Source organism: Leptopilina boulardi, unplaced genomic scaffold (genome assembly GCF_019393585.1).
Source record: "Leptopilina boulardi isolate dan_hultmark-lab unplaced genomic scaffold, ZJU_Lbou_2.1 LbouV2_315, whole genome shotgun sequence".
Taxonomy (NCBI): Eukaryota; Metazoa; Arthropoda; class Insecta; order Hymenoptera; family Figitidae; genus Leptopilina; species Leptopilina boulardi.
Window position 1 is genome coordinate 44,276 of NW_026137880.1, and position 23,108 is coordinate 67,383.

Consider the following 23,108-nt stretch of genomic DNA (forward strand, 5'->3'; position numbering starts at 1 on the left):
AGACATGATTCTAGGGAGTTTCTGGTGTCGCTATTTACGAATTTAAAGTTAGATTTCAAAAATTTTAAATGGTGAATACAATATGGCGGAGACAAAAATTAAAAGTCGTTCGCATTTTCATGAAATTTGGTCCTGGGGAATATTCGGAGTAGCTGATTATGAATTTTAGGTCAAATTTCAAAAAATCAAAATGTCGGACCCAAAAATAACTTAAACTTTTTAAAAAAACAAGCTTTACATACTAAAAAAATACATTTCCCATTTTCAACGAATTTGTCAGTGCGCACTCTATAATACCGAAAAATCGGAACTTACAGAAATCTCATAATCTGACTTTAAATTCAAAATCAGCAACCCTAAAAATTTCTCAATAACAAATTTCATAACCATCAGAAAGATTTTTAATTTTTGTGTCCGTCATATTAGGTCCGCCATTTAAAATTTTAAAAATCTGACGTTAAATTTGTAATTAGCGACCCCAAAAACTCCCCTGTACCAAGTTTTATGGCAAACCCAACAATTTTTAATTTTTGTGTCCGCCATGTTGGATCCGCCATTTTGAATTTTTGAAATCTGACTTTAAATTCGTAATCAGCGACCCCAAAAACTCCTCAGTACCAAGTTTTATGACAAACCCAACGATTTTTTAATTTTCGTGTCCGCCATATTGGATCCGCCGTTTTGAAATTTTGAAACCTGACTTCAAATTCGTAGTCAACGGCCCAAAAATACTAAAAAAACAATTTAAGTTCAGTCCTATGCATTAGGAAATGCACGTGAAAGCATTGAGCATAATTCGGGCATCCGCCAGTTCAAAAACTGTTCCCAATATTTTAAAGTTTAAATTACCTAATCTTTTGTTTTAGGGTCTCAAAGGGTAATAATTAAGCTTTCATTTCGTCGTATGCGGACTGTTTTATTGTGTAGCTTGATTGTTTTACAGACCAGTGTTATTGATTATTGAGTTGTGAAATATTGATCTTTTGAATATTGATTTGAGGTATATTGACTTGTGAAATTTGATTTGTGGAATATTCATTTGTGAAATATTGATTATTTAATCTACTGAATATTGATTATTGAGGAATATTGATTAATTATTGAGGAATATCGATTTGTTATTGATTTGATTTTGGTGAGTTTTAATGAATTATATTTACACCACACAGACATTCACACTATTAAACCCATTATTTTGATACATGTACTAAAAGCATTTTGATTCTATTTGAACTTTATAAAATACATGTTCTTCTTTGGGGTTTAAATTGTGACTTCTTATTTAAACCAGTTCTTATATTTCCTTTTTTCTGATTGATCAAATTAAGAGTACTAATAAGAATACGAATCTCAACGACATTCTGAATAATAGAATGGTAGTAGGAGGAATCCACTACCTTTATAATTAATTTTATCCGAAGGGCATGTTGTTAGCCAACCGGAATTTGAAATAAGAAAGGTCATTTTCTTGTTTTATAATTAATTTCCATAAAAACCTGAAACCTTTCCCCATCAAATTCTAACCCTAACATATCTAAATAAGTGAAAATTAATAATAATTATAAAAATTACACGAATAAATTGTAACTTTCGTAATAATCAGCGTATCGATAAAATTCAAAATGGACATGTAAAACAAATTAAATAATAATTTTTAATAACAAATTATAATAAAAATTATTATTGTTTTTAATGAAAATTTAGCCTTATTGGAAAATGATGCAAAATATAGATGATCTCCCTTTCTCTAAGAATTTATCCTTACTTTTGGAAATCTGTGACAACCCAAAGTTCCGACCTACCTTAAGGGTTAGGTTAGTGAGGCCCAATAGAAAGAAAAGGAAAATGAGTTTCCTTCAATTTTTCTTTTAAATTTTCACCATTTTCTTTGAGAAAACCCAATAGTAAGTTTCCTTAACTCCATTTTTTCTCCGCCTACAAGAAATTTCCCTTTCTACAAAAAATTTCTCCCTTCAAAAATCTACCCCTAACACTGCTAAAACTCAAAATTTTTAGTGGGGACAAACCTTTAAAAACGAATGTTTACGTAAATTAGTCAGTCATTCACATTTCTAAAAAATTCTAAATTCAAAATTTACTCTCATTCAAAATTCCAAAAAAGTCGCTTCAAAATCTTCAAGAGTTATTCTAAATTCTCAAGTTATTTTTCTGAATTCTAAATTTTAAAATTCAATCTTTGAAAATTTATTACAAGTTCAGTTATTCTACAAGTTCCAAGTTTACTTCAAGTGCTGTTTTCTAAATTCATCTGATTAATCCAAAATTCCAAGAAGGACGAGTAATTCTATTTTTTGCATCATCATGGAAATATATTAATTGTTAAATAAAAAAAGTAGTTTTTTTGCAATAAAAAATAAACAAACAATTGTATGGCAAATAAGTATACCATTTTAATGCAAAAACCATTAGTTATAGCTACAAACAACATAAAGGAATAAGATTAAAGAAAAACTAACTTTCCTGTCTTTTAAAAAATTCAACAAGCTTTTATTAATAATTATTAATAAAAAAATTCTTTTAAAGAGAATGCAATCACAACTCACGAATTAAAAAGGTAAAATACACTTTGTAACATTTTTAAACTTACATTATTTAAAAACTATAACTAATTTCTTTATTAAATTGTTAAATTTTAATTTTACTAAAACCAGTACCTAAATTATATATTTTAATTTAAGATGCGGAAACTTATTCATCAGTGTGATTAATTAGTTAATTACCCGTTTATACAAATGTAATTCTACAAGAAAATTGTAATTACTACAGCAGAAGAAAATATTGTTTTAATATATTTTCCAAAATTTGCTTTTAGATATGTACTTTAAATAACGTAATGCCTACTACATTTTCAATAAAGAAACCTCTCAAAGACTGTACATATAAAAGCGTATACTTACATCACAATACAAGGTAACTTTAAGGTACTTCTGCAAGCTTTATTGGTTATTATTACTCTACAGCCATTATAGCGTATATGTATGAAGATCTTGTTCATACCGAAGTAAATTTTTTCAATTTTAGAAACTTTTCTACCCAAGCATACGCGTGCAGTTTGCATAATGAAAGGTTATGTTTCTAGTAAATAACGATTCTTACAATTAGTATGAGCATTTTATTATACCACATAACAATTACGCTATTTGTTTCTTTAAATTTTCAAAAAACTGCACCTTAGAGAAATACCTTAAAATCAAATAATTAATACAATTGTTAGTAACTATGATTCTGATCATTTATATCAAAAATTAAGAATTTTGAAATTGAGTGACAAGAAGTTTTGTAGCTTTGGCAATATCATAAGCGCATGAGCGAACTTGTTGTAAACAACGATCCATATGATCGGGATCGCTTGTACATCGTTGAAGACCAGAACATTCGGCTTGAAGTCGACCAGTATTACCGCTTAATTGTCGTAAAGCTGCTCTCACATTCTCCTCCACTGGATTCTAAAATTATGAATATGAATAGAATTAATTTTATATCATAAATGTAGTAAAGAAAACAACATTTGAAATAAAATTTCTATTTTCAGGGTGAAAATGGATACAAAATTAATAACATGAACAAAAAAATTCGCCCAACAAAAGTAAAAAAAAAATCAGTACACACAAGAAATAGTATATTAAGTAACAATAGGTTAAAGGCAGCCAATGATTATTTTGGCTTTGCAGCCGGAGACGTGAACGAGTGCTTGCAAATTTCAACGTAAATAATTTGGCTGTTTTGGTTCCATGTTGCTTACGTTACTTGTTATTCCAAATGCACAAAAGTATCAATTTTAGAAAGCAGAAGATAAGTTCTGATATTAAAACTAATTATGACTGTAGACAGAGTATTTCATGAGCTTTCATGGAGTGTAGAACAGTCTACAAGGAAACGTTTAGTTGTGTCGCTAATAGGAAATGAAACATGGGCATTGTACTTCTATAGACACATATGTGGATACTTTTGAGTGACTTAAGCAGAATATAAGTTCTGATTTTAAAACTAATTATGGCTGTAGACAGAGTATCTCGTGAACTTTACTGGAGATTTCTCAACATGTTCAATCATAGAATTTTTACTGACTAAGTCATATTTCCCTTTGCCTTCCTGATGAATTTATTTTGCTGTCGGCAGTTGTAAACTTTCTACCAAATTTTCAGTTTTCTTTTAAAAATTGACAACTGTCAAATAATTAATTTGACTTCAAATTCCTGATCATTGACACTAAAAAAACTTTGTCATTTTTGTAAACCAAATTACTTTTTAGCAATGTTATCAGTTTATTTGACAGCTGTTAACTGACAAATTGTTAATATGACATAAAATTTGTGGTCAGAAACTCTAAAAACACACTTACAATCATTCTTACACTACCGTCCGAAATTGTGCGAACTCTGCTTTTTCAACAACTATAAAACTGTTCAAATCTTCAAAAATATTAAAACTAAAATTTTTTCCTCTTTATTTTATTAAAGTTAATAAAATTCTGAAAAAAATGACACCTTGACAAAGAGAATATGTTAATTTTTCATTTAGATATCTAAGAAAAACCCAATTTTCAATGTTTTTACTATTTTTTTTATTTCTCTGGCAAAAATTAATATTTTGTAACGTTCTTAGGCTCATTGAAATCGTATTTTGTTATGCAATTCAAATTATATAAAACAATTCATGTACACATTCTTCCCTAGCGTATGCAAACCGTGAAAGTTGGCTCATAAAATGTCAAAAAATTGTGATTAATATTTATATGACAAAAAATGATCAGGAAAATGTATAAATTTTAAATTTACTTACATAAATCAGAGAAGTTTAGAATGATATATTTACTTGATTTTTAAACATTATATTTTATTGTAGAATTAAATTTAAATTTTTTGACATTTTATGAGCCAACTTTCACGGTTTGCATACGTTAGGGAAGAATGTGTACATGAATAGTTTTATATAATTTGAATTGCATAACAAAATACGATTTCAATGAGCCTAAGAACGTTTAAAAATATTAATTTTTGCCAGAGAAATAAAAAAAATAGTAAAAACATTGAAAATTGGGTTTTTCTTAGATATCTAAATGAAAAATTAACATATTCTCTTTGTCAAGGTGTCATTTTTTTCAGAATTTTATTAACTTTAATAAAATAAAGAGGAAAAAATTTTAGTTTTAATATTTTTGAAGATTTGAACAGTTTTATAGTTGTTGAAAAAGCAGAGTTCGCACAATTTCGGACGGTAGTGTATAAAATCAAATTACTTTTTAGCAAAGTTGACAGTTTATTTGACAGCTGTCAACCATCACATTGTTAATTTGAGAACATATTTGTGATTAGTGACCCCAAAAACCTTTAGAACGGTGTAGTGTTAATTTATACGTACTTTCAATTTGTTCTAGTGAACCATATAACCTCAACTTGCTAGAAATGTTCCATATTGTAAAAGACAGACGTTCTATCAATTTTAGAACTGACACAGAAAACCTATCTATAATGTACCTTGACATTATAGATACTTTTAATAATTTTTCAAAAAATTAACTACCCTTCTTCCGTTTCCTCCCCCCTCTCATCTTCCCTATCCTACCTTAATTCTAATTATATTTCATTCTACTTGTTCGAAGATACTTAGTTACTTGTAGTACCGCAACTTGTTGCCAGATGACGCCACCTTTTAGAGATAGAAGCGAAAAAGTCGGATGCTCTACCCTCTCCTTCTATCTTTGCCCCTTGACTTCATTCGTTTCTTGGCGTTGGTGACGACCACTTGTTTTAAAAACTTTTTCAAGATGAACGCGGACGCAGGAACATCGAGGGAACAAAAACAGCAACAATTGAGGGAATTAGAGAAACAGATGAATGCTGTATATGGAGAGTTAGCGGAAATGGAGGAATCCGGAGAGGAATTAGCTTACGAAGGTAATTTTTTAGAATTCAGATCCAGGTCACAGACAAGTTCTCCTGACAAAAAGACCGAGCTTCAGTCTGGAACTGTTGCCGTGGGTCAAAATAAAACTCTGATCCTTAATCATGAATTAAGGACGGAATGCAAATTATTTTCTGACTCTTATAACTCTTTTCATAAAATAAACGAATTTTCATTTTCCCCTTCAGACGTGTTGCAACACGACCAACAAAATATGGCGGACGGAGTTGAATCGCCAATGGAGGAAAGCGAGTCAGAAAATGAGGTTGAATTGTTCTTGGGAAGTGAACCCGTCAAATCACCAGATGAACTGAAGCTAAGAGAGGACATTTCAAACAGAATTAAAGCCTGGATTAAGGACGGAATCGGAAAAAAAGAAGTAAAAGAAAATTTGATAGCATCAGTTCCACGAAAGGGAGCATTAAATTTAATAGCGCCTGCGCTTAACGATGAGGTTACTGTCGACGTTCTTCCGAGAGTTTTAGCAAGAGATGATTACTTCAAAGGTTATCAAAACCTAACAGGAGCAGCCTTATCAGGATGTGCATCAGTTTTCAGTGCTATTCTTGACGATGCGAAGGTTCATCTCGATCGCGATGAAGTTTTAAAAAATCTCTCGAACTCTTTAAAATTGTTATCAGAATTATACTCTGCTTTGACACTCGCTCGCAAAACTTTCCTTCTCGGCAGATACGAAGAGAGAATTCAAAAAATTCTCAGAAATGTCGAACCCACTACTCTCTTATTCGGCGACAATCTAAAAGCTCTAATAGAGACTTCAAAAGCTATGGAAAAAGTCTCTAAGGAGCTAAAACCGAAATCCAAACCAACTTTTAAAAACCCGCCGAGCAGGTCTTTAAACTGGCGCAGCCCCACGATCAAAAAGGAGGGAAATCGGGGGAGCTCAAACTACAACCAGCGATACAGCACCTCCAGGAATCAACAGAGCAGTTCCGGCAGCCAGAAAAATCCGGCAAAGAAATATTACTCCCAATCTCAACCACAGAGAACCAGGAAGTAATCGACAAAGTAAGTTCTGCTGCTAGATTAAAATATTTTTTTAAAAATTGGTCACAAATCACTCAAGATACTTTTGTTTTGGGAATCATTAAAGGTTACCGGCTAAATTTTGAACAAATAGTTTTTCAAAATGATGAACCTCATTCTCTAAGTCCAAATAATAGTTTGGACATTTCAATCGAAAAATTAGAAAATTCCGGTGCCATACAAAAATGCAAAAAGGAGGTTGATCAATTTTTGTCCCCGTATTTTTTGGTAGATAAGCCAGACGGATCTCACAGGTTCATATTAAATTTAAAAGGGCTAAATTTTTTTATCAAAAAAGAGCATTTTAAAATTGAGGACATCCGAACAGCTGTCAATTTACTTGACGAGGGTGATTTTTTGTGTAGATTAGACCTGAAGGATGCATATTTACTTGTGCCGATTCACGAGGATCACAAGAAATATCTCAAGTTTAGATATCGAGGTATCTTATATCAATTTAATGCGCTTCCGTTTGGCTTAACTTCCGCTCCGTTTGTTTTTACAAAATTAGTTAAACCAATTTTGAATTTGATGAGACAAAGAGGGATTAGAATTGTAGCTTATCTCGATGATTTTCTAATTTTTGGTAAATCTAGACAGGAATGTATAGAAAACACAAATCAATTAATTGAATTATTATCCTTTCTCGGTCTACTCATCAATTGGGAAAAAAGCGACTTGATTCCAAAAAGATCTTGTATTTTCCTGGGTATGATTATTAATTCGGTCGATATGACTTTGGAATTACCCATAGAAAAACGACAAAAGATTAAAAACATGTTGTCCAGGCTGTTATCAGACAGGAAAATAAAAATTCAAAATTTAGCTGAAAGCATAGGTGTCTTGGTCGCAGCTTGTCCTGCCGTGGCTTATGGCTGGTTGTATTATAAGGAACTCGAGTTAGTTAAAAGAAAAGCGCTAAATCTTTTTGACAATAACCCTAATAAGATTACAAATTTATCGGACAGTGCAATTAGTGATTTAAAATGGTGGGACTCTCAGATTTTTGTAACTAAAAACAAAATTAGAACTAGCACTTTTGATCTCGAGATATTTTCCGATGCATCCAAGTCTGGCTGGGGAGCCACTTGTGGAAATGAGAAGGCCAGGGGTTTATGGAGTAAGGAAGAAAGAATGATGCACATTAATTATCTCGAAATCAAAGCAGCATTTTTAGCGTTAAAATGTTTTGCCTCTTCACTTTTTAACAAACAGATCCTCTTAAGAATAGACAATCTCACGGCATTGGCTTATATTAACAAAATGGGAGGAATTAAACATAGGGACTTGCACATAATGTCAAAAAGAATTTGGGAATGGAGTAAAACTCGAGAAATTTGGTTATTCGCTGAATATATTGCATCCAAAGAAAATCCAGCCGATGAAGGGTCCAGAATTTCAAATCCGGATACTGAGTGGGAATTATCCGATTTTGCTTTTAAGTTGTTAGTCAAAAAACTTGGAAACCCATCTATTGATTTATTCGCTTCTCGAATTAACAAAAAATGCGCTAGATACTGCTCATGGGACCGAGACCCTGATGCCCTAGCAATTAACGCGTTTACGATCTCCTGGAAAAATGATTTTTGGTATGCCTTTCCTCCATTCGCTTTAATAAGCAGAATTTTAAAAAAGATCCGGGAAGAGGGTTCTCAAGGGATTTTAGTTGTACCATTTTGGTCAGGGCAACCTTGGTTTCCAATTTTTAAACAATTACTTATTTCCGAATTAATTGAATTCAATCCAAGTAATAATTTGTTACTTTCTCCTTGCAGGACACTCACTCATCCGCTAGCAGCAGATCTTATCCTGGTTTCGGGAATTGTATCCGGGAGGCTTTCCAGAAAAAGAACTTGGACGAAGACACAATCGAAATAATGTTGGCATCCTTGGCTCCAGGTACGAAAAAACAATATAATACAGCACTGAACTATTGGTGGAATTTTTGCATGCTGGAAAAGCAGGACCCTTTTCACGCTAATGAAAAAATTATTCTCAGGTGCTTAACGAAAAAATTCAACGAGAGAGCTAATTACGGAACTTTAAATTCCTTAAGATCAGCAATTAATCTGATTAATATATACGAAAATAAGGATAGCCAACTCATTAACCGCTTTTTTCGAGGAGTATTCAAGCTTCGTCCAACAATCCCCAGATACGACTCAACATGGGACGTAGACAAGGTTTTAATTAAGTTAAAGGAATGGAGTCCTACGGATACTTTAGATTTGCAAACTCTAACATTAAAATTAGTAATGCTGTTAGCATTGGGCTCAGCTTTCAGGGTTCAAACCCTATCTTTAATCAGTTTGGACAATATTAAAACTCTCACTGGCGGAGTAGAAATCAGAGTTTCTAAGTTGGTAAAAACTTCCAAACCCGGTGCTGAGCAACCATATGCATTTTTTCCTTACTTTAATGATCGTGATTTATGTTTGGCCAGAATTTTATTACATTATATAAAGGAAACCAAAAACCTGAGAGGTCAAGCAGAGCAACTTTTAATTTCTTTTAAAAAGCCTCATAAGGAAGTAGGTACACAAACTATTAGCCGCTGGTTAAAGTTTGTGATGAATAGGTCAGGCCTGGAGAAAGAATTTAAGGCTCATAGCACTAGGCACGCTTCAACCTCCAGAGCCTTAGCCAAAGGACTTGATATTAATAGTATTAAAAAGGCCGCAGGATGGTCTGAATCCTCGAAAGTTTTTAGTAAATTTTATAACAGACCAGTAGCCTGCTCAGAGAAGAATTTTAGCAATACGGTTTTGTCTTAATTTCTGTAAAAAAAAAAAAAAAATGTTAATTTAATCGTTTAAAATGAAAAAGACTGTTAGAATCAAAGTTTAAACAGTAATATTATAAGCTAAGATTGTAAGAATGTTTGATTAATTAATAAAATTTTTTATATTCTTAAAAATTTTTTTCTCTAAACATCTACAAGTAACTAAGTATCTTCGAACAAGTAGAATGAAATATAATTAATGATTAAACGAACTTACAAGTGAAGTTCGATCATAATTATATGAATTACTTGTTCGAAGATACTAATTTCCCACCCTAATTAAAAATAAATAAATAATAATAGATAAATAAAATAAAGATAAATAACTAAAAATAAAATAGGTAAATATAAAGATAACAAAATAATTTTTTATTATAGTTATAAAAATAACTAAACCCAACCCCTTTTTTAAATTTCATAACACTCTGAACTAAATGAAGTCAAGGGGCAAAGATAGAAGGAGAGGGTAGAGCATCCGACTTTTTCGCTTCTATCTCTAAAAGGTGGCGTCATCTGGCAACAAGTTGCGGTACTACAAGTAACTAAGTATCTTCGAACAAGTAATTCATATAATTATGATCGAACTTCACTTGTAAGTTCGTTTAATCATTAATTCCCACAGTTGCCTACTAGCCTTAAAGGGAACGGTCACACTATCTCATACATGCACTGTGCATGCATGCAGAAACATTTGGCCGGTCACAGTTCAACAAAATCTAGTAAATGTTTAGTAACTTTCTAGTTATTAGCGAAATTTTTGGAAAATTACTAGAAAGTTACTAAACATTCACTAGATTTCGTTGAAGTGTGACCGGCCAAATGTTTCTGCATGCGCATGCATGCAGGAGATAGTGTGACCGTACCCTAAGTCATACGTATACTATGTACTAACCTGATTCTTTTTTCCTTATCTAGTTGATGTGTTGTTTCATTTATTTGAGAACACATTATTTGAGTCTCTCAAAACGAAAATGATTTTAAAATCATGTAAATAATATTTTAGTTTTTATTTTTAATTTGATGACTCATTCAATAAATATGCAATAAATATAAGATGAAACGTCTGTCTTACAAATGTAGTTTTTTATACTTTTTTCCGTCCTTCACCGTTTAAGGTTATGTTTCACATATTTCTAAATTTTATATGTCTTTTTCATTTTAAATGTCTACCATACTAATGCGGTACGTATTTTATTCCTCTTAATCGAAATTATGATTGTTGAAAATTTACAAAATAAAATAACCGATGTCTTTTTTCTTGTAGTTCCTGATGACCTATGTTCTATGCCGAAAATGCATTCGTATTATTATAATAAACTTTATCAAAATCTTAACTAAATAATAATTAATAATAATCACTTATTTCTACGGACCAAAGGTCACAAATAATTTATATTTTATTAAATAATAAAATATGTAAATAATACCTGTATCAAATATATATTGTACTATAATTTTTTGTAGAAAACTTCCTGAAATAGTAGTGAATAAATATTTTAAGAGAAGTTCTTTCAGTTTTGAAATTCTCTGCAGACATTTATCGTCAAAAGTTAGAGAATGTGAATATCGGCCTCTTTCAATTTTTAATTAAAAATAATAAAACAATAATTTTTTTTTGACTTTTCTAATGTTTTAATGGCTTTTATAGACCTAATTTAATATGTATACCAAGTTGTAAACAAAGGAGTCTACCAAGGTTGGCCCATCTAACTTTTTATCACTAGAACAAATTGAAAATACGTATAAATTAACACTACACCGTTCTAAAGGTTTTTGGGGTCACTAATCACAAATATGTTCTCAAATTAACAATGTGATGGTTGACAGCTGTCAAATCAACTGTCAACTTTGCTAAAAAGTAATTTGTTTTTATAAGAATGATTGTAAGTTTGTTTTTATTGTTTCTGACCACAAATTCCATGTCACATGAACAATTTGTCAGTTAACAGCTGTCAAATAAACTGATAACTTAATTGTCTTCTTTTGAAACAAGAAAAAAGTTTTTTGTTGAGCGTACAGCACTGATTTGCATAATACATCTTTATTGTTCGCACACTTCACTATAACGTATGTGAAAAGTTCGCTGACATTGCTAACAAATACTTACATACAAAGACAGATGGATCTAAAGTGATAAAACTAAATAAACGCGAAGGCTCAACGCTGACCACTGTCTAACCCTGACTACTCTCCTCTATTTTGTATTTATTATATTTAAACGCCAGTTTTCAGTTTATAATGTCAATTTTTAAAAGAACTGAAAATGTGGTAGAAAGTTTACAACTGCCGACAGCAAAATAAATTCATCAGGAAGGGAAAGGGAAATATGACTTAGTCAGTAAAAATTCTATGATTGAACATGTTGAGAAATCTCCAGCAAAGCTTACGAGATACTCTGTCTAAATTCTTAAGATAGTGTAATCATTTTCAAAGAAAAAAAATTATATTTTTAGAAAGTGAAACACAATAATATTTATAAAATAAAATGTAATTTTTATTTTTATTTAATTGTGCAGGGAAAAGAATATGTGTCATTGCATACCGGGAGAACAGTTTGCAGAAAAATATTTTAAGGTTCTACTTCCTTTTGCAAAAAAAAATGTTCGCAACTATTGACAGCTAACGTCAGGAAAAGTTATTTAACACATTTTGGGAACTTGGGGAAATGTAACTGTAAATGTGGACCGTGGTGTTTGGATCACGCGTTTATTTTTGTGTGTGATGTGACGCTAAAGACGCGTGAGTCAGGGTTGAGCCACCAAAAAATTTTGCAATTATGAAGAATTCTTGCAATGGAAATTCATTTGTCGACTTAAAGAGGAGACTATTCGTAAATGTAAAAACTGGTTTTCATAAAATCCTAGCTGAACGTTTTGTCGAAAAAACTTAAAATTACGTTTTACGAAATGTATTTTTAGCATTGTATTATATACTGTTCAATAATCAACAATTATATCTGTAATGTTCATTGGTAAACCATTTTAGTGTACAGTACGTACTCACTAAGCATTAGTATATTTAAGTTATAGTAAAATACATACAAAAGCTTGTCGAATAGCTCATTAGATTACTCTTTATAGACGCTAAAACAAATTTGACTGAAATCAGAACCAATTTTTTTCGAAATATTTTTAAACTGCGTTTTACAATAATTCACAGTGGTTTTCAAGCATCGACAGGTTCGACTAAAATGGATCCAAAAATTGACTGTACAAGCTTTTAAAAGACTATTCGTAGATGTAAAAACTGGTTTTCATAAAATCTTAGCTGATATTTGACTTATAAAAAATTACATACAATAGCTTGTAGAATAGCTTATTAGATTACTCTTTATAGACGCTAAAACTACTTTGTCCAAAATCAGAACCAATTTTTTTCAAAATATTTTTGAACTGTGTTTTACAATAATTTTTCATCTTTTAAGATTACTATTAAACTTAATTTAGCTTCTTCGAGTTGAAATTCCATCCATTTATATCAATGTATTCGTGCATTAGTTTTGTAACGTCTTGTAACAACTGACTGATTAACTTATTGCTTGCGCGCAAAATCAACTGCTTTTTCCCTATTTTGAAATGAGTTCTCATCAGGAGAACCGGAAGAAAATATGCGCACCATGCAGTTAGAAAATTGCTTTTAAAGAGGTTGAACCAGAAAAGTTAACTAATCTAATTAAAAAATTTATCAACAATAATTATAATTTAAATGGGCCTTTTAAAGATACCTTTTTCGTAATCTAGAAAAGTAAGATAGCATGTTCTACAAATGCTCAATAAAAATTTCTCATCATTTAAATTAAAACTATTATTGATAAATTTTTTAATTAAATTAGTTAACTTTTCGTTTATAAGAAACTTTTCTAGTTTAACCTTTCCAAAAGCAATTTTCCGACCGCATTGTGCACATGTTTTCTACTAGTTCTCCTCATGAGAACTCATTTTAAAATGGAGAAAAAACAATTGGTCTTGCGCGCAAGCTATAAGTTAATCAGTCAGTTGTTACAAGAAGTTACAAAACTAATGCACGAATACATTGATATGAATGGATGAATGAAATTTCAACTTGAATATAAATAGATAAATAAAGCTTAAATGGTAAATTAAGCTTAATGGTAATCTTAAAATATGAAAAATTATTGTAAAACGCAGTTTAAAAATATTTCGAAAAAAATTGGTTCTGATTTCAGGCAAATTCGTTTTAGCGTCTATAAAGAGTAATCTAATGAGCTATTCTACAAGCTTTTGTATGTATTTTACTATAAGTTAAATATACTAATGCTTAGTGAGTACGTACTGTACACTAAAATGGTTTACCAATGAACATTACAGATATAATTGTTGATTATTGAACAGTATATAAAACAATGCTAAAAATACATTTCGTAAAACGTAATTTTAAGTCTTTTCGACAAAACGTTCAGCTAGGATTTTATGAAAACCAGTTTTTACATTTACGAATAGTCTTCTAAACTAAACTTTACACTAAAAAGATGAAAATAATAAATTTTCAATCTAGAAAAGTGTGAATGTTTGCATGTCATTAGTTGGACAAAAAAATTTAAGCCAGTGAAATATAAACTTTCGGACTTTTTAAGATTGAAACTATATAAATACAATCTTTCTAGAGTAAAGTTGAAGCCCGATTTTTAACAGTGTATCTTCGGCTCGCGGTGTGCCGGGATCTATCCCCGGTCCCTTCAATTTGTTTTCAAAACTGTCTTCACAATGTTAGATTCCAGAAAAGTAAATTGGTTGAATATGAAGTTAGAAATTAAAAAAGTTTAATTGTTTTTTTATTTTTATGTGACCTTGACAGTGAAAAGGGGGCATGCGTGCGAAAAAATTATTTTTTTATTGATTGGTGATTCTGATAGGAAAAAGTTTTTATTATCAGAATCACCAATCAATAAAAAATCGATTTTTTCGCACGTAAGCCCCCTTTTCACTGTCCAGGTCACATATATTAAAAAAATTTTAAAGCATTTATTTTTAACTTCGATAAAATTATTTTTATTTTTTAACATATTGGCAACATTGCACGGCAATATTGCAGCAACATTGTACGAATATTAAGTGATATTTGGGTACTAATACTGATTTATTAAACTATATTTCAACGATTTTCAGTCGGTTTCGTATTAACAGCATTTATACTTACTAAATTAATACAACTACACTTTATTTAACAGAAAATATTAATAATTAGTGAATTTATTGTAAAATATATAAGGCTTTCCCATGAAGATACTGTGATTCCTTATGTAAAATTGGCGCTTTAAAAGTGAAAAAACAAAAAAGTCAGTTATGAAATTAGTTTCTGCCGTAATTCAGGGGTCGCTGATTACAAATCTGTTATTAGTAAATTGTATTGATTTTTTATTTTCCTGTCCGCCATATTGGATCCGTTATTTTGAATGTTAAAAAACTGACTTTAAATTCGCAACCAGCGACCCCGAAAACCCCCGAGTAACGATTTTCAAGCAAATATGTTTAATTTTTTAAAATTCGTCCGCCATTTTAAATTTTCCAAATCTGACTTTGTAATCAGCGACCCAAAAAACCTAAGAATATCCAGTAATACTAAAATTAAATTAATTACTTTTTTTGAACTGTACACTCAAATTTGTCTTGTCGAAAAAGGTGTCACGACGCAACCTTTTGTGGGCTATTTATGTACCCTAGAGTGTCAAAAGATTAAATATATTTTGCAATTATATTTGCAAAATATTACAATTATAATTTAGAATTAAAATATTGAATATCCTGCTAATAAATCTTGTTTTTTAAGGAAATTAATTATCTGGGTCCCCGGACCTAGCTCAGGCACGCACGTCAAAAAATAAACTCAGACACGTGAGGGTTAATCAACTTGGGGGAGTTAATTATTGTTTCTGCAAACGTATAACTAAGTTTTGTTTTGATTTTTATGAAATAATTCAGTTTCATTAAGGGTTCAGTAGTGCGGTTTATTTGATGTTTATTGTTTACGTTTGATCTCTAATTAATTTCACTCAAAGTCATGGATACTTTTAACATGCAAAAAGAATTCTAAATAAAATTAAATGCGTTGCCCATTAAAGATACCTCTGTTATCATAAGTAGTGAAAAAGTTTATAATGAATTAATAGAAAAAGTGGTAGAAGCAAAAAAATAAAAGTAAAAAGACTGAAAGTGATTATAGGCGCTTAAAAAAATTTGACATATTAGCAACTGGTGATGAAAAAAATTAATACTTCAAATAAATAATAGTGAAAGTGAAAGTATCAAATATTTTGTGCATAATAATGAAATTTTTGATTTATTGAAAGTGGCACATACGATTACTGAGCCAATTTTAACAAAAGAGATTAATGCACGCGGGCAAGTCGACCTTATTAATATATCGTTCAGTAAAGATGGTGCTTTTAAATTTACTTTTAACTATCAAGATCACTTGACAAAATTTACAATACTAAAGCCCCTAAAAACAAAAACAGCAGTTGAGGTGTGTAATAATTTACTTGATATCTTTTGTACTTTCTGTGCTTCTTCAATACTTCAATCTGATAACGGATAAAATTCGTTAATTGTGTTATAAATGAATTAAAAATAATGTGGCCAGGCTAGAAAATCGTACATGGTAATCCCCGCCATTCTCAAAGCCAAGGAAGTGTCGAAAGGTGCAACAGGGATGTCGAAGAAATAATTAGAGCGTAAATGATAGACAATAAAACTACGAAGTGGAGTGAAGGTCTATGTTTCTGTCAGTTTCAGAAAAAAAATGGTTTACACTCTGGACTTGGACAATCACCATTTGAAGCACTTTTTGGAAGAAAAGCCAAAGTAGCTTTGGCAGGTAGTAATTTACCAAATGCAGTAATTGGAACATTAGAAACTGAAGAGGATTTGGAAAATATTATAAATAACATTTTTGAAGATGGAGAAAATTTTAAAGAAACTTCTGAGTCTACATCACAAGCCATAATAAGTAAATGCCATGAAAATATTAACGAAAATAAGCGGTTGGCTATTGATGAACTTGAGGAACAAGATAAACGCTTGTTGGAAACTCTTTGGAGAAAGGGAACAATGTTACCATTCTTATACCCGATATTGATAGAAGTAAAAGTAATCTCAGAAATCTTGTTGGTATATTTAACATTTTTTTATTCATAATAAAATTTAATTGTAATAAGTAATAAGTGTTATTGTTGACGTAACGGAAGACAATTATTATAAAGTGGGCACAAGAAGCGGAATAATTGCGCAAATATTTAGCAGGAACCAATTAGCGCCAACGAATACAGATTTTTTAAAAATTGAGAATGTACCGAACATGACAATCTCAGTCAGATCTGCAAACACTAAGGCTTCACTCAATGGAAGGCAAGGATTTGTAAGATGCTCGTGTGTGACAAAATGCACTACTAAAAAATGTGCATGCAGGAGATAAGGATATTTGTGCAATTCTAAGTGTCACCATTATTTAACTTATACAAATAAGTAGTTGAACATTTATCACAATAGTGCATGTACAGACCTCGTATTGTAGAAGTATTTAAAATTTTTAATTTTTTGTCTTTGAAATAATCTTTTTAAAAAACTAAAGTTTATTTAATTAGGGGAATATACTTAAGGTTGGACACTTCGCTTTTCTTAAAATAAGAACACTAGCGCCATGTATGCACGGACGTGTCGAAGCTTCTCGTAGTGGAACCTACCTTTTTTGCCATTACATTTTTAAAGGATGAAAAGTAGCGTCTGCTGTGACGTCGGTGCATTTGTAGAAACGAAAAAAGTTTTGTGAGCGATGTGATTAAACATAAAAAATGAATAAAGAAAACAAGAAATCAGCAAGGTAAGTTTATTGCATGTATTCATGATTGAAGGAAAAATGAAGGGAAAAATCGAATCGCGAAACATGTCTGGTTATGGTTAGGACAATTCGAAAATGTTACTTCTACTTAAGGTTGGACACTTTATAAACTCAGGGTTGGACACTTTGTTAATTATGAAATTGACATAATTTGTAAATAAATATACAAATAAACATTGACACACACACACAGCATATATTCTGCCAAAGATATTAGAAAAATTATAATAAAGTTAAAAATGAAGTTAAAAATCGTTTTCAGTAACGTTATAAATAATATTAATTATCAATTAAAAATAATAATAATGTAAAAATGAAAAAAATAAACATAAAAAACGTTTTCAGCAACATTATAGATGTTATTTTATTTTTTACACATAATTCGCTTCGATTTTCATAAAGTGTTCAACCCTGAGTATATTCCCCTACTAATAGTAATAATAAATTAAAACAATTATTAACTAATTAAAATTCTTAAGAATAAAATTTTTTTAATTGTTTAGGTAAAACTTCTTCTTTTCGGTATAAAAAGTTTGAAATAAATAAAATAAATTTTGTAATAAAAAAATGTTTAAGAAAAGTCACTGAGATGTGGTACTAAACCTGAGATAATAAAAATAAAAATTTCCGTGGAATCAGTATTTCACAAAACCTCGGAAGTAAACGAGGTAAGTAAAGTATCAGGAAGCTTAAAATTTTTTATTGACAAATGGTATGAAATGACGACAGATCATGTGATCTTGCAAACTTGTAGGCGCTGATTTCGAATTTAAAGTCAGATTTTAAAAATTCAAAATGTCGGCTCCAATATGGCGGACTTACAATAGAAAATTGTTTGGATTCTCATAAATTTAAACAATTGAAATTGTTCATATTTATGAACAATTAGAATATTTTATGATTTTACGTCGGCATATTAAATCCGCCATTTTGAATTTTTAAAATCTGATGTTAGATTCATAATCAGCGACGCCAAAAACATTTATATGTGCAACATTATGACAAAACATTTAGAAATAACTTCGACATTGCCAAACGTTAACCATAATCTTCAAACGCGTTTTTCTCGAAACCGTGTTTTCTGACATGGTGTGCATGATTAAAAACAATTTATTGCACCGCTCGGGCTCAAATTTTCAGGATTTTTTTACAAATAAGTGGCTATCGCATAAACTAGGATTTTAATTTTCCTCAACATTTACACATATTTTTAACCAATTTAAGTTGTAAAAAAGGGTTAAAAATTAAACTGGCCGACATTTTGAGTTTTTTGGTCCGTAATCAAAAAAAGTTTTTTATTAAAATTTAATATGTAGGGTTATTTAAATGTACAAAAAGTTTAAAATAAAAATTGATGAAGAAGAAATTCTTGAAAAAAGGTCGTTTGTATGAGACCACCCTCTTAAACCGTTTTGTAGTCATCAAAAAAGCAGCGGTAGCATAATTCTCGACGGTAGTGTATATTGAAAAAGTGCGTTTCTTTCTGTATTGTACCCATATCTATCAATAAATATTCGGGAGTTCTGAAGATTTGAATCGTCAAAGATACAATGCACTAATAATAATAGTACACCTACTTGAGGAAAGATTGCTGTAAGTTCGGCCACAGCTACCCGTATTTTCTCTGCACAAGGTACAAACGTTTCTCTGCGGCTGGGGTCTTGCATTGCCATCCACAATTCTTGGATTCGTTTTGTAACTTGACCTGTTCGCCTGGTAACTTCTTCACGAGGAGGACGATTTGTTCCACTATATTCCCAAAGGCTCTGAGTTGTACATGGTCGTGTAAAAGAATCTGATTCTCTCTTTGTCTACAATAAAAAATACTACCTGACAATTCATACAATCATACAATAAAGAAGGCGCATGATTAAACACCAAATTTGTTTTTTCGAATTTTTATTTTCTCGAAAATCGTTTTATTTAAAAGGAATTGACTATAATTTTCTTAATTCGAATTGTCAGATTATATAATAAAAATACTTTCGAATTATTATTTGACAGAATTTTTTAACTTCGAAAGAACAATTTTTATAATTTTCAATTTACCGTATAATTATTTCTCATAATTATTATTATTGTAGTGAATTAGTGTTTTTCATAATTTTTATTTTTCCAAAAACCTGTTTATACTATTTTTGATTTTACATAATTACCATTTTGTATAATTTTTTTTTCTTCGAATTACCATCTTATATAATAAATATTTTTTCGAACAATTATTTGTTCTAAAATGTAATTCACCAAATTTATACTTTTTCTATTTTTAAAAGTAACGATTAGCTATTTTATATAATTTTCAATTTACCGAATAATCATTTCTCATAATTTTTATTGTAGTGAATTAGTATTCTATTTTTAAAAGTTACGAGTTGCTATTTTATATAATTTTCATTTTACCGATTTTCCATTTCACATAATTTCTAAATTTTCTAATTATTATTTTTCCGAATTTTAATTTGAACCAATTATTAATATTAGAATTATTTCTTTTGCGAATTACCATTTAACATAATTTTAATTTCCCCTAATATTTATTTATTCTAATCCCTATTTTCTCGAATCGTTATATGCCATAATCAGAATTTTACAGAAACTCCATTTGCCCTAACATACTTCCGGTCAATTTCAGTACTGTAGTTTCCCATCAACATTAATTTCTGGAATTTTTGCGCAGGGTGGCGAGTGAAAAATGTTTTTGAAATTCCCTGACTTTTCTTTGACCAAAAACAAAATTCCCTCTTATAAACCTATACATATTCATTAATCATAAAAGCAATTATTATTTTTGTGTAAAAGAAAATTTGAAATTAATTGTTTTAAGCATTTTATTAAACTTTGGTATGATTTTTATTTTATTACTTATAATTCTATTAAATATTTCAAATAATATAAAACATCGAACAGTTATGAACATTTTTTACAGTAAAATTGAAAAACAAATAATTATGATGTTAACCTTCTCGTAAATCTTGAATTTCATTATTTAATGCATCAATTTTTTTTGAGAATTTTCTAATAATTTGGCTTTCTTTGCCTCTAGTTCTTTCACTTGAAGATTGATGAGTTTTTTTTAGACACTAATGTATTTGCCGCTTCCGATTCTTTTCGACGTTTTTCATTGGCTTCCTTAAAACGCGAATATGCGTTTCGAAGTGACAGAATCATTTCTTTATTAACATTGAATTCTTCGATTCCGCCGAGACTATTCACTGCATCATAGACGATTCTTCTAGCGACTAAAGTTTCCTTCTTCATATTTTCAATCAAACATTCTCCGTTAACAGAAAAGCCGCGTTCGACGATGGCATTTCCATGAGAAAATACATTTACCATTTGCATCACATTTCTTATGTTTTTACTGGGTGTGAATTCATCAAAAATGTTTGACCAAAAATGATCCAAACGCTGAGTTTTTCTGATAAAATCTTGCAAGTCCTTTTGAACTTTTGGTATCTTACATACATTTTTAAATTCACGTGCAGCTTTTTCAGCGACATTACCGTCAAGCCAATTTTTTTCAACCAGAGTTGAAGGGTAGAATGACAAAAGGGGTCAAGCGCCAATTTATCGAAAATGAGGTTTTTGCATAAAAAAATCAAGAAAATTCATTTACACATTTCTGTAGAAGGATTTCCTTTTTTATTGCGTATTTAAATCAGTTTTTAATAAAAATTAAATTAATAAAATAGCCTCAAATTTACTTTATTGCAACCCAATTGAAAAACAAAAGAAAGTGGTGAGTCAATAATATTATGCATAACTTAACAAATTTAAAAACATTGCTTTTTACAAATCGAAAGTGCCTCGCAGATGCGGAAAAAATCTATTAATAAAAAAGATATTGTTAAAAAGAAACGATATGAAGGTGAATTTATTATTATTATTTGCATAGAAAAAAGCCCACGGTCATAGACCATCAAAGGGCACTACAAAAAGATTTACAAACTTATAAAATACTTGTAATAACAATTTTTGCGTAGAAAAATATAACATTAAATACTATCATTATATAATGTTATAAAAAAGAAAAATAAAATAAAAATAAAATAAAAAATAAAATTGGCTATCTGGCATTATACGCAAATTTAAAGTATACCAAGTAAAAGATAATATTGTAGCATTTACCGCAAAAAATTAAATATAGCTAAATTGCACAATGTTGCTCCTTTTATCTTATTGATTAAATATAATTTAATAGTATCCTTTTGAAGGATGAAAGCGACAAATTAAATAGATCTATATCAGTCTCATCTCGAAGACACATAATATTAATGATATTGCAACCACTGTGTATTGGCGCATTAAAACCATTAGAAGACGCAGGCATTGGTAAAGAGAAAGGTTGATAATAGCGTGACTGCAATCGAGGAACTCTAAAATTGATGCACTCTAACAGGCTTGAACACTTAATTTGATTATTTATGATTTTGAAAATGAAAATTGCCTGGTTCATCAAACGTCTCTCAGATAAAGTTAGAAAGTCAAATTTTTTACACAGTTCGATAGAATTTGAACCACGCTGCGGATAAATTTGAGTTTTTCGAAATGTCAAGTACTTCAAAAACCGTTTTTGAATTTTTTCTAAAGAGTTAATGTATTTATCAAAGGTAGGATTCCAAATTATTTGGGCGTAGTTAAATAACGAAAGAACAAACGCATTGTATAAAATAGTGAACGATTGTTGATTTTTGAAGCACTTGAAACTTCGTATCAAACATCCCAGGGCTTTCGTTGCTTTTAGTTCGGTTTTTTGAATATGTAAATTGAAAGTCAGTTTAGAGTCGAAAACAACGCCTAGATCAATAATTGTATCTTTCCTTGATAATATTTTATTGTGTAAGGAATAATCGTAACTGATGGTGGATCCTTTTCTCGCAAACGTGACAACATAGCATTTTTTGAAATTTACTTTTAGTTTATTTAATTCACACCATTCTTCAAATTTATTCAGATTGGATTGTAAGAAAATTGCGTCATAAATGGATTCGATCTTGTGAAAAATTTTTAAATCATCTACATATAGCAATTTCGTAGTTGAGAGGGTGGATGTTACATCGTCTATAAAAATATTGAAGAGAAGGGATCCTAAGACTGACCCTGGGGGGACACCGGAAGTCGGAAGGAAGTGGTGAGAAGAAAATCCATTATAATGGACTGTATTCGGTCTGTTAACTAAATAGGATTGAAGAAGAAAGACTAAATTTTGAGGCAGGTTAAGATTTGAGAGTTTGGAAAAGAGGAGTTTAAGATCAATGCTATCAAAAGCCTTTGAAAAGTCCGTGTATATTACATCGAGTTGGGCACCAACAGAGATTGCATTATTAATAGACTGAGTTATACACACAAGATTTGAGGTAGTTGATCTATCACTAACACAACCATGCTGTTCATCGGCTAGGTATGACGATAAAGGGAAAGAAATGTATTTAACAATGGACCTCTCAAAGACCTTAGCAAAATTTGAAATTATTGAAATTGGTCTATAATTTTTTATATC

At 30.3% G+C, this 23,108-nt stretch overlaps 1 protein-coding gene across 2 annotated transcripts in view; it reads right to left on the reverse strand.

Moving 5' to 3' along the window:
• Nucleotides 1-3,110: 3,110 nt before the first annotated feature.
• The window catches only part of LOC127283904 (ARF GTPase-activating protein GIT1), a 121,966-nt gene continuing 101,968 nt past the window's right edge, over nucleotides 3,111-23,108 (reverse strand). For both annotated transcript variants that reach the window (XM_051309022.1, XM_051309021.1), the window contains 2 exons: nucleotides 19,186-19,419; nucleotides 3,111-3,467 (listed from right to left, as the gene is read on the reverse strand). In XM_051309022.1, the coding sequence (XP_051164979.1) occupies nucleotides 3,267-3,467; nucleotides 19,186-19,419 (435 nt within the window). In that variant the 3' untranslated portion in view covers nucleotides 3,111-3,266. The remainder of the gene's footprint in view (nucleotides 3,468-19,185; nucleotides 19,420-23,108) is intronic.